The 13,123-nt window shown below is 32.2% G+C and overlaps 1 protein-coding gene across 1 annotated transcript in view; it reads right to left on the bottom strand.

Annotated features, from left to right (window-relative positions):
* Positions 1 to 12,103, bottom strand: part of LOC131074963 (peroxisomal (S)-2-hydroxyacid oxidase GLO4-like) — a 41,831-nt gene extending 29,728 nt beyond the window's left edge. The window contains exons 1-6 of the mRNA XM_059216528.1: positions 11,741 to 12,103; positions 10,626 to 10,750; positions 10,484 to 10,530; positions 9,966 to 10,043; positions 9,694 to 9,818; positions 1,548 to 1,596 (exon numbers count right to left, since the gene is read on the bottom strand). Of these exons, the coding sequence (XP_059072511.1) occupies positions 1,548 to 1,596; positions 9,694 to 9,818; positions 9,966 to 10,043; positions 10,484 to 10,530; positions 10,626 to 10,750; positions 11,741 to 11,883 (567 nt within the window). The 5' untranslated portion in view covers positions 11,884 to 12,103. The remainder of the gene's footprint in view (positions 1 to 1,547; positions 1,597 to 9,693; positions 9,819 to 9,965; positions 10,044 to 10,483; positions 10,531 to 10,625; positions 10,751 to 11,740) is intronic.
* Between the last annotated feature and the right edge of the window lie 1,020 nt (positions 12,104 to 13,123).

Genomic DNA, 13,123 nt, shown 5'->3' with positions numbered 1-13,123 from the left:
TTAACTTTTCCTAATTCATACAAGGAAGAGGAGATTGAATAATTAGGAATGAAGAGTAAAGATTCCAATAATGATAAAATGAAGGAAGATGGTATAGAGCATCATGATAATGAAAAATTAGGTAAAATTTTTGTTACCCTTGAGGATCTTTATGTCAGTAAAAATTATTAAAAATATTTAGGAAATGGACAAAGAGTGTGATAATTATAGTGAGAAATGGGATATGATATGTACGAAACTATGAAGTTATACCGAAATAGGTTAGTTAAGGTTGAGAAGGTTGTAAATAATTTGATGAAGATAATTAATAATATAATGAAGAGAACTATCTTAGGCATCATCACCTTCAAATGAAGATCAACATGAAAAAGAATGAAGAAAAAATTGAAGCTTCAAAGAAAAATATGAAAAATGAGTATCAAATGACTTTGGGCACCACTAATTGCAAAGATACATTGAATGCTATGACTATGGACTAGGATTCCATAGTTGCTAGTCATAAGATTTAACTTCTTTTAATTTTATATATTTTTGTGGTGTTTGTGTGTTGCGTCTATTTTTTCTTATTCTAGCACTCATCTCAACTTAAGCCATCCAATTCTTTCTAGCTATTTTGATACTTTAAATATCTCTACTATCTTGATGGAATTTTTTTTTATGTAAAGTTCTATGACCATTTTCTTAGATTTTAATATCAAAATCACCCTTTCCAATTACATAACCTCTATGGAAGTTATGGAAATTCTATTTTTTTATTATGGCTTGGTATCTTTCACACTTATCATGATAGCTTTATAATAGTGATGGTCATTTTTAAACCTCTATATAGAGATTAAAGTATAGACATTGATAAAAAAAAAAAAAAGAAGAAGAAGATTGAAAATCCAAAGGTATTGAATGAAGGATAAATTAGGCTCAAGCAAATGAACAAAAGATAGGATCAAAGGAATATGTGTTTCATAATCAATAGGTTTATAACTCATCAAGCGATGTAGCGTGGCACTACTTTTTTTTAGTAGATATAACATCCATCTTGAAAACCTTAATGATCCTCTCATAAAAAAAGTTACAAGAGACATCTTTTGCTGAAGATTTGGAGTAGAGTTACCAAATTCAAGGTAATAGAGGATATCAACTCTCATATTAATAACTTTAACACTGGTACTATCTTAGATCTACATTCATACGATGTTGTAGTTACAAAATAACTTTTTCATACCCTCAATAAGAAAGCATTAAACTTGTAGTACCATTTTCCCAAGAAATTTGTGTATTCTTTCTACCAACTATTAGGCTAATTTAATCATTATATAAAAATCATATGATTTCTACTTATGGATTATATAATATATTTTTTCAATTTGAACTTATCCTTTTAAATAATTCCTTAAGAAGTAATAACAATTATTAGGATTGTTGCTATTCTAAAAATCTGAGTAATCCGACATTGAAAAAGGTATATATAGAAAATAAGATGTCCTTTAGCATATTATTCATATTAAGAAGGAAATATTGATCATAAATTTAATTAGTCTTTGATCACTCACCGTTTCTGATATCAATCCTTTAAGGTTCCCTGGAACAGGTGTAACAAGTCTGCCATAAGATTACACCATCTATTAGAAGCTCAATTCAAAAGTATTATATAGATTTTGGAAAAGACTTAGCTATGTATGAATCAATTTTGTTTCTTATCTTTAACACATGTTAATTTGATAGCTTGAGATATTTTCTAGGATATTAATAAATCTTACTAATGATTTTTAGTTTTTCTAATAATATTTAAAATAAATTATCCTTCTATTAAAAGAAGATAAAATGTCAAATATAAACTATCTTTAAATAGAATCAAATCTAAAGGAGTTTAGGTATTTTCAAATAAAAAGGAATTTATTAGCTTCCACATTAGAAAGTTCTTACATATAGTATATCTACCATTAAAAAAGCAACATGGTATCATTATGTTATGAAAAAGATTAGAAGAACATATAAAAATCTATAAATTTTATTTTCAAGAAGTTATTTAAACCAAATAAATCACAAAACTTGTACTTCTAATGTAAATATTGTATTATGATATCATAATTTTATGAAAATGATAAGAATAAAACACAAATATCTTGTCTTTTTACTTCAAACCCAAATAACAATTGTAAAAATAATAAATAGTACTTAAAGTTCCATATTCGATAGAGTACACATACATTGACACTTTCTCATCTCAAAGATTCAAAAGGGAATTTCTCAAAAGATTAAGATATTTTATATGAATTTTCTTAAAGTCTCTACAAATCTTCTAGAAGTGTCCCTTGAAATTTGGAAAACATCCTATAAATTTTTTAGATATATCATATAAATTATAGTACGTTATGATATGTAGATAGAGAGAGAAATAGAAGATAGAAATAAATAGAGAATAATATAAGATAGAGAAGTCAAGAAATAGGTAGGGGGAGAGGGAGAGAGGGAGAGATGGGAGAGAGGAGAGAGAGGTGATATAGGTAGAAGTGGCAAAGGGGGGAAGAAGAGGAGGAAAACAAAGGTATGAAGGAAGATAGAGATAGAGATAAATAGAAAGGGAAGGAAAGTTGTGAGATAGAGAGAAGAGATAATTGAGATAGAGAGAAATGGAGAGGGAAGGAGGGATAGGGAGGGAAGAAGGGAGAGGGAGGGAGGGAGAGGTATCTAGAGAGAGAGAGGTAGAGGGGAGATAGAGATAAGTAGACAGAAAAGAGATGAAACAAAGAAGAAACAACTAAATATGGAAGAGGGAGGGAAGGAGAAGGGAGGTAAAGTAATATAAAGAAATAGAAGAGGTAGGTAAAGGTATATAGATAAATAGAGGAAGGAGGGAGGGAGTTAAGGAGAGGTAGTTAGGTAGGTAGAGAGAGAGAGAGAGAGAGACGGAGGATGGTAAAATAGAGATAAGTATAGAGGGAAGGAGAGATAGAGAATGGGAAGGGGGGGAGAGATAAGTATAGAGGTAAGAAGGAGAGAGAGGGGGGGTATATATATATAGAGTGAGTAGAGGGTGAAGGGTGAGAGAGAGGTAGAAAGATAGGTATATATCTTGGGGGAGAGAGGAGAGGGTGAGATAGGGAGAGGTAGAAAGAGAGGATAAAAGAAGAGTGATAGGGAGAGAGATAGGTATAGATCTCAAGAGAGAGAGAGAGAGAGAGGAGCTCGTCGATTGCTAAAATTTGACCTGATTACTAAAATTTGATTCTCTAAAAAATTATTAAATCTTCTAAAATCTAGAATCTTCATTATAACTCTTAGAAATTTGAAACTATTCTCAAACATCATACAAACATATACATGAAATATAACTTAAAGTATTAGAAAGGAAAAAGACATATTGAAACATGACTTATATTTATGGTATATTTCATGTATATATTATGATCAAGGGAATTCGTCTGAGATGTAGACAGAAATGGAAAGTTAGAAACATTTTGTATTCTTCAAAATGCAAGCACGTTATAATTTTCTCATGTGATGGCCTTGTAGTGACCAAGCCTAGGCTTGACCATTACAAAGTCATAGCATGAGCCTGCAACATGAACACGTTATAACATGCTTGCATTATGTCTTAGATGGTGGTGCAGGGGCACCCCATGAGTTTTTATGTCATTTTCTATAAGGAACATGGCTCCATGACCTTTTGAAGGTCTTATAATGGTTTTCTTTTCCTTTGTATTTCAAGACCTATATTTGGGTCCTTTTGTTTGTAATAAGCCCTTAGGCTACCAAGTGTTGTCACCTTGGTTTTTTAGCCTTATGAGGGTATCATGCATACATTTTTGGTGTGAGAGGGTCAAAATAGGTGTGAGTGTGGTTATTTTTCTAGGTGAAGGCTAGATTTTAAGTTTTTGGTCACTTAAGGACCTTATTATAAGGTTGTCAATGTAAAAACATGAACATTCATTTGAAAAATGGTTCCTCAACCGCTATTTGGGTGGTTGAGGGTGGTTGTAACAGTCCTTAGGAATGATAAGAGCCTAAAGGACGAAGTCATTTGGTTGGAATGAAGAAAAAACAAGATTTCTTGCTTTCAAACTGCTGTTACAGTGTTTTTTTCTGGGAAATTTGCTGCTATTTCGTGTTGTACAGACCTGTACGGATTTTTAGACTTGGGGCAGTCATTGGGGAAGGAATTATAATGAATTACCTTTCATCTGCACTTGGAATGAGGTCTTGAAGTTCTGTGGTTGCTGAGATATCGAATTTTCTTTCTCGCTGCCCTGTTAAACCTTCAAAAACCAGGGATTTGATGCTTTTTGGCCCAAAACTCCACATTCCAACGTGGGAATGGATTGAAACCTCTTGGAATGATGGAGTGGAATGTATTATAAAGGATTCTTTCAATTTTTAAGGCAGGAGATTGTGTTTGACATCTTGGGATTGAAGCCCTAGGCTTGACATGGTGGATGTGGCAAGCCTGTGCAGTCATAGATTAGGGTAAAAACCTTCACCAGCGGATTGAAACCTGAAGTTTCTTGGCATGGACATGTTCTTCTCACATGTGCAGACCCTCTCCATCTGATAATTTCCTTGGGCAGATTGACTGGTGAAGAGTTTTCTTGTTATTTGTTGCAGACTAGCTAGTGCATCCTTTGTAGGGGGGTCATAGGGTTAGGATACTTATGCTCATCACCCACATACCAAAATTTGTAGTCTGAGAGAAATACCAACAAGGTGTTCAAAACAATAATTAAACCCCTATATCATGTGGAGCCCTTTGAGGTTATTGAAGAAAAATCAGTTTTAGGACCCTAAATGCCTAAGTGCATTGTCTAGGCTTAAAGATGCATTTGATATTGGATAACTTCTAAATGTGGTGCAGATGATTCCAAACATCTTAAATGTCATTCTAAACATGTCCTAATGTCTGCAAGTGTGAAATTCTTTGATTGAGTTGATGTACTTGTTGGTAGGGGGATTGAGGTTGCTAGTGGTCTTGGTTGAAGGGTTGAAGTCAAGGGAGTGAGAGTCTCCTTGTGAAAGTGAGTTGTCCTGATTAGGAGGAACCCTTGGAGGGTGTAGGGAAGTCACCTTGAACCTTTGGAAGGTTGAGACTTGGACCATGGGATGGTGCCAACAAGAAACCCTTTGAGACAAGAAGGAAACCAAGCCCATTTAGGAGCAATCCCATACCCCTCTGCATCAGATGGGACCAAAAAGTGGAGTGATTCCCACTAAATCTTCTTTTTTTAAATAATTTTGTACAAATTTAGATGCAATATGCCAAGGTTTTGAAATGAAAAATCTCATTTGTAGACTATTCTTAAGAATTGGTTCAACACTTTGTGTATTTTTGTCTACATAACACCTTCTCCTTCTACCAAGGTCTCATTTCCTCTCAAGGGAACATATGTGGTTGCAATCACATTGATCATAATAGAAATTTCTCTTATGGTTCACATGTCTCTCTTAAATATTTAAGTTGTGGATGGTCTTAAGAAACTTATGTCTTGTTTGTCACTTCTCAATCACATGATAGGGATGCCTTAGGTTGTCTAGATAATGGTAAGATCCTTTGGTTGACTTTGGATTTCTCTCATTTGAGTAATACACCATAGTTTTATGAGAAGAATGAAGGATCTATTATGAGGTGTAATACCTGCATTGATAATTTCCAACCCTTTGGGTTGGATTTGTCCTAGGCATCCAACCCAAATGGTTAGATGACTATTTCAATACCCAAAGACATGTGTATTGAAATTGTAAGAAATCTCACACAATTTTGAGTGCAATGTCCATCACGTTTGCATGTGTTTCAATGCAAAGTTAAAAAATACCACAATAAAATTAAGCTCTCGCTTAGCTACCTAACCATATAATTTTTTTCACATTTTGAGTATGTTAAGGTTTGATCATCTTTAATTTCTTTTGTTAGTGTATCCATTTTATTTCAAAAACCAATTTGTGATAATTTTGGAATAGTTTTTTATTCATTCATCAAATTTTGGAATAAAATATAATTTTAGAAACTAGACTCCATTCAACATGTTAAAAAAAACATTTTCGATTACTTTTCAAAAAAATTAGGGGGGAGCATTCTCAATTTTCTAATTTTCAAGATGTGTCCACTATGAAAAATAGTACAAAATCATATATTCATTAAAAATTAGAAGAAAAATTAGGCATAAACTACATAGTGTTCGCTAATTTATCGCTAAAGTGATTTTTGAACTACTAAAAAAAGTTAACATTTTAGGAGGACCACACCATACGCTATGCTATATTTTTTTGATAAAAACAAGACCACTTTGTGTGGCCCCCTTATTTGAACCCCTTAATCTCTACAACTTAGAAAATATATATCACTTTAGAAAATATATTCAGAGCACCATAACTCTTGTTGTTGTCACATCTTAAAATTTTGAGCATAATTATCTTCAATTTCTCATCCAAGGTCAGAATTTCTTTATTTTTGTTAGAAAAAAAAAAGTGGCCAATTGAGACCTCCTTTTGGTTCCCCATCTTTGTACACTCACCTAGTATATAAGGGGGAATATGACTTAATAGTAGCTCCTAAAAAAAATGTTATGATTTTATCGTTTTAAGTATTAAACAAAATCTTCTCTAAAAGCATGTCAAATTTGGGTGAACTTAGTCAACATTCATGGCCAATGAACTCAAAAGAATTATGTGACAAGAAAAAAGCCTAGGTTGAAAGGAGGTAAATAAATCATGTATCCAAGTCCAATCAACTTGAGCCCATGGGAAAAAAACAAAAGAGGTGCTTGAGTGTTTTCAAATATCTATAAAAATAAATATAATGGGGGTTAGAGACACCCAAATGGATTATATGAGAACCAATGGAGAGATCTCATTTAACAATGCACTGGAAGCAAATGAGAAAGCTTGAAAATGACTAACCAATGGATTTATTTTTGTTGTGTCGTATTTATGGATTGTATATTACATTTATTATTGACCTTTTGAACCAATGGCAGATTTGGAGGAAGCCATGAAGAGAATTTACAAGAATTATGATTGTGGAAAGGAGTATTTGGATACCATTTCTAGTCTTTCCATTGTAGTTAGGTGTAGCTAATCATAACCTTATGAAGCATTTATAGAGGAAAAAATTTAATAATGATCTAAAAATATTAAAAATATTAGTTGGAAATTTTCTATTTCACATTCACTTCAAGCTACAAAAACCAATTTATAGTGGATCTCAAAAAGAGTAATGAAATGAATTAAATTCATTGATGAAAATTCGAGAACATGAATCCAAGAGACTTTGGCTAAAGGTTGATCTTATAAATTGGTCATAGAAGACTACCAAAGAGAGAATTGGTTGATAGAAAACCCAATTCTAAAGTCATTCACATTCCAATAGAACTAGGGTTTACTACCATCCCAATCTTTCCACATGATTTTCGTAAAAAAGGTGCCTAATATTTTCATAGGAGTCTTCATAATGATAATGGAGTGAAATTATATCCCTTTCCATGATTTTATATAGTGAGGAAACCTAGAAGAAATATTGTTTCATAACAAGATTTCATATGCCTCATTCCATTGAAAAACTTAGTAATCCATTTCGAACACAAGGAAAAACTTGGATGTTAGGCATTAATAAAATGAAGACACCCAAAGTCGTAAGAAAGACAATAAAATTATTATGTAACTTTATAAAATTTATTTTCATACATAGAAGAATCTCATCAAAATTTTATTTTCAACTTTTTGAGTTTTTTAAGGAAGCCTTAGATGGAGTCTAATGGGAAGAGTAATAATTAGTTGTTGCAAGCACCTTGGAACAATCTAAAAATTTCTAGGGAGATAGAGGGTTTGACTATACAATTATGTAACTTATCTCCAATTTCATGAACAAGAACATATTGTAAAAAGGAGAAGAATAATGAGCCAAGGATATTCCAATGTGCTTGAAAATCTCAACATGATCAACCCATTTCCTACGAAAGACATTAAGCCAAGGAAGTTTGGTTGAAAAAGATTGATGATATAATTAGGTTTTCTACCTTTGTATGCTATATCCCAAAGAAAAATATAAAGTGTCAAGATATTTTAAAGCACCTTTGACATTATCCTTTCCTTCCATGTGAGTAAGAAAAGAGTCATTTGTAAAGTGGACATTGAGAATCTATTGGTCAATAGTGGTAAGGGAAACACCTTTGACACACATCTATGTAGCAACAATAGAAAGTAGCCAAAGAATTATAAATCCAATACATAAAAACAAACAACAAGAAAATAAACCTGTTGGATATACTTGAAAATTCCAAGAGGAGGAGTTCCTAACATTAATTTTAAGAAAATTGAGGCATTTGTAAGCAGCATTTCAATAGAACAAAGAAACTTGGGATCAAACCCTAGCTCTAGAGAAGGGCACAATTAAATGGTTTTTTAATGTAATCATAATATTTAGGAAAATCATTTTTATGAAAATAACTTGGTATTAAATATACCTTTCTAAATAGCTATAGTAATATCTAGTATGTATTTGCTCTTGATAAATCATGTTTTCTCATCGTGGAAGATAATAGAATGAAAATGACACAAATGAAGAGAAAGGACTTTGGCAATGATTTTGCAAGAAATATTCGACAACATGATTGGCCACCAATTATATTTCTTCTATATTTATGGGATTTGGCATGAATTTAATCTTTCCTTTATTGATATAATTGCTAACAGACCAATAATTATATGCTTCAAAATAGACCTAAACATGGTCTAGAAAAATAGCATCACACAAAGCAATTTAGATCTTGTAGGAGACGCCATCACTGCCTACATATGATTAATTTCCTATAGTGAAAATTGTCTCACATAGATCCACTTATGTGAGAAATTGGTCAAACACAACCCACTCTAAATAAAATACCCAACAAAAAACCACACTGATGCATTGTTGAAGGGCATCTTCTTTCTCAAAAGAAGGATCTTGAGCTTTGAAGACCTACTACTTATGGATTTCAAAAGAAAGAGAATGTCAAAAATGTTAATAACAAGTTTCTAGCCCTCTCTAATATACTTGGTTTTCTAGGAAGCATGAAAAGCATAGAAGGTTGAAAGAATTATTTGGAAACCCTTTCCCTAATATTGGTCTAGTGTAAATTATATTTGTCTCTAGGTTTCATATGTTGTGTATGTGCAAAATTGGGTTTATGATTCAATGGTGATGTGTTGAGAAAACTGTGTTTTTTCTAGTTTGGGTGTGATAGCTTGTCATTCTTGATAAAAAAGATTGATTGAAACATGACCGAAAAGGATTGTTTATGTAGAGGATTAAATAGCAACATAATACACTTATAAAAAGAAAAGATAAGTTAACCTAATAGTATGTTTTTCCAAGCCACATGAGAACCATTTCATTGCCACAAAGAAGATTTGTCCATATCTACCAAGTAGATTTTGATAAATAATAATCAATATTAGAATTTTAAAAGCCTCCAATTTATTATGTGTGTGGTCTCAATATCCTTTTGTAATTATCTAACACATAGAAAGGTTTGCACACTTATTAGAAACCAATTCAATAAAGATGAGTAATTTTAAGACAGACTTTTTTTTTTCCTGAAATTGAGCTTTGGTAAATGAAAAACGTAATGATTTTCTCACAGATATCTATTGGAACCTCCCTGTGGAGAACTAAAAAATCCATGTTATCATTCTGTCCATACGAAAATAAGGTTATCATGAAATTCTTACTCATTCCTTAAGTCTGCCTCTCTGCGTCCAAGCTTCGGGGCATCAACTGTTAAAACAATTGCTTTGTATCCCACACGCTCTGCACGTCGTATTATTCCAGCTGAGATACTTCTGTCCTTATATATCTGTTTCAACAAGAAAAACAAAAATGGCATAGTATAAATTCCGGTTCTGGTCTTAATTTCTTCTTTACTAGCCTTAAATACGAAGTGCAAATCTTTTAAAATTCAAAGATAGCTAGTAAACCCCACAAGGGTTTACAGTTCACATACATAGACTTGAAGAAAACGAACAGCATCACCAGTGGCTGCAATCTCCTCAACATTGTAACTGGAGGAAAATGAAACAATCTGCAAAGACTGGGTAAAGTAAGCATTCTAGGTGATTTAGGAAATATATTCATTTTAATGATTTATATTATGGGATTTGAGTTTAAATATTATATTCTAAGTTTTGATTTGTTTTTTATTAGTAAAGTAGCTTTAAGTAAGGCATTGATCTTTAACATAGTCAAAAATTATTAAAAGAAAACAAGCAACATCAAGAGAGATGATGTTGGCAAAAAGAAAAACAGCCCAAAAGCGGTGACAAACAAACACAGTCAAACAGACAAGAAATCCAATCAAAAGACCAAAAACCCCACTCAAGGGAGGGAGAGCCTCCCCACCCCAACGAGGGGGTTTAGCGGCTGGAGAAAAGACCTCCCCTTTCTGTTGCTAGCTCCCCCTGAGCCATCAAATGTAAAATCAACAAAAAACGAATGAGTTATAAACCAGTATATTGATTTTACCATGATTGTATTAGCCTCTGCTGCAGCCCTTGTTGTTGCTAGCTCCCCTGTTAAAAACCAGACACGATTAAATTCTTTGGACCAAGTCTAATAAGATAACTTAAGCGAAAAATAAATAAAAAATTGATTCTGGGAAATTTACCTTCAGGATTGGCCAATCCATGATAAGACGAGGGAGCAAGCATGATCGGTGAAGAGATCTTGAATCCCAATATGCTGGTTGACATATCTACGTTACTTACATCGATCAAAACTCTTGGACGAAGCCTGTTAAATCAATTTGCATGTAAAACACCTTAATTAGCTTCCTCTGTGGTCACAAAGAACGAAGTATTTGAAGCATTGTTGTTTAGTCTAATTATTATGGCTATTGATAGCATGAACCAAGATCAGGTTTGTGTTTTTTAAAAATTAACAGGTTGTATATATATTTTTTTTTTATAATTGAAGGGGCATCAGCATAGGCTTGCATTCTAATATCAGATAGCAAAATGAATTTGTATATGATATAAAATTTTTCATTTAAAAAAATGAAGTTGTGGAGTACAATTGACAATGGTGATGATATGTTCCTTGATTATGCTATCTATCAAGATTCAAACCCTTGGAACTATTATCTAAGGGATGAGGCCAAGATTGTTCCCTAAACAATTTTTGCTAGGTGGATATCCCTCCGTCTTTCACTCTTTGTCAAAGGGGTGTTAGCATAGGCTTGTGGTTTTACATCAGATAGCAAAACAAACTTATAGATGATATAAAATCTTCCATTAAAAATCAGACTCGTAGAGTATAACTGGTAAGAGTGATGTTATGTTCCTTGATTAGATCAACTACCAAGATTCAAACCCTTAGAGATGTATTATAAAGGATAACGTCATCATGCCCCAAATAATTTTGACTGGATGGATACCTTTCAATCCCTAACTCTTTTTGAAAAATTTATCAATATACACTCATGCTCTTATATCAGATTGAAAAAACAAACTCACAAATGACTAAAAGATGAACCAGTGTTAGGAACAAAAGTATGACTTAGACAAGAACCAATGCTGAAGAACAACGCCCAACACCCAAAGCCATTCAAACACAGGTCATTATACTTATAACCAAATCTAAACACTACAAGAATACATTCGCCTTTAAAATGAATAGATTTTACAAGAATTTATCAATATTGCTGTAAATTATCACTGCATTTCACATCAATTAAGATATCAAATTCTCTTCTTTTTACGTTTTTTTTCAAGAAAAACCAACCTGATTCTGTGGAAAGCATCGATGTTTTGTTTGAGTGTCCATTCGTCGTCTGCACCTCCCGCAAAAAACTCATATATCTTCTTAGGAAGCACTTGCCTTGCTAACTCACTGAAATCATTCACATTTACAGCCTCTGAAGCCATTGTTGTTTTACTAATATCTAAGCCAGATAATGGGTTTGAGATTGTGGAAATTTGCTGTAGAGATGTTTTGTAAGCAGCAGTATCAGTATGGATCTAAATAGGCACTTGTTATTATAAAAAGCTGAGATCCAATTCATCCAAAGTGGCACGTCATGTACAGGTTCCTGATAACATCAATTGGCGTGTTGGAATGAAATATTTTTGGTAATGTCATGTAAGAGATATTATGTTTGGTGAAGACTAGGAAAGTGTGAAGGCGGCTAGAGTTGAAAGTTAAAACTCTGACTTTGGCCCAAGATATTGATCTATTCATTCAATGTAAAAATCAAATTATTGTTTATTTTTTTATAAATTTTGCGAGATCATAATGACATATATAATATTATATACAACATACTAAATGTACATGTTGACTTTAACATTATGTTGTTTTCTTGGATGACATTTGTGATTAGATCTATGAGATTTTTGCATAGACCATGTTGCTAATTGTAATTGATTTCATTCATGATGTCATTTATATTTATTCATTTAAATATACAATTTTCGAAAACATATTAGACACTATAATTTAAAAAATACTTACTTACTTTATTTATTGTCTATCTAACAACTAATCATATTTAATATTTTGATTGTTTTTAAATATTTTATTCAATTTTTTTCTTGTATCTATTATTTGTATAATATACAATACATTATTATGACATAAAAAATAATTAGATACAAATATTTAAAATCTATATATAATAACTCCAAATAATAACAATTTTTTTATTAATTATATTTAATTTATTTTAATCATTATTTTGAATCAAAGATGGGGTGCAAGATGCTACAAATAATTTTGACAGTCCATGTTTTATAATTCTAATGTGATTGCTTGAACACAATTCTAACCTATTCAAACACACTTGTAAGAAAAAGCATTAAATTGACTGAAAATAAGATGAGCGAAAATTCGGTGCTAAGTTCCTTATTGCTACAAACATTTGTCTTCCTACACATCACCAAAAAAAAAGGGAGTTAGAAATAAAGAGCAATTAGCTAGATGACTAACGATGTACATGAAAGCTCTGTTTCCACTAATCTAATTACAATCATTAACTTCTCTACCGAACAATAACTACTATACATGAAAGCTCTGTTTCCACTAATCTAATTACAATCATTAACTTCTCTACCGAACAATAACTACTATATCTAACACTTGTAGACAGGAACTTGAGGCAATGCGTCT

This window comes from Cryptomeria japonica, chromosome 2 (genome assembly GCF_030272615.1).
Source record: "Cryptomeria japonica chromosome 2, Sugi_1.0, whole genome shotgun sequence".
NCBI classification, from domain to species: domain Eukaryota; kingdom Viridiplantae; phylum Streptophyta; class Pinopsida; order Cupressales; family Cupressaceae; genus Cryptomeria; species Cryptomeria japonica.
This window is presented reverse-complemented; position numbering and strand designations above follow the sequence as displayed.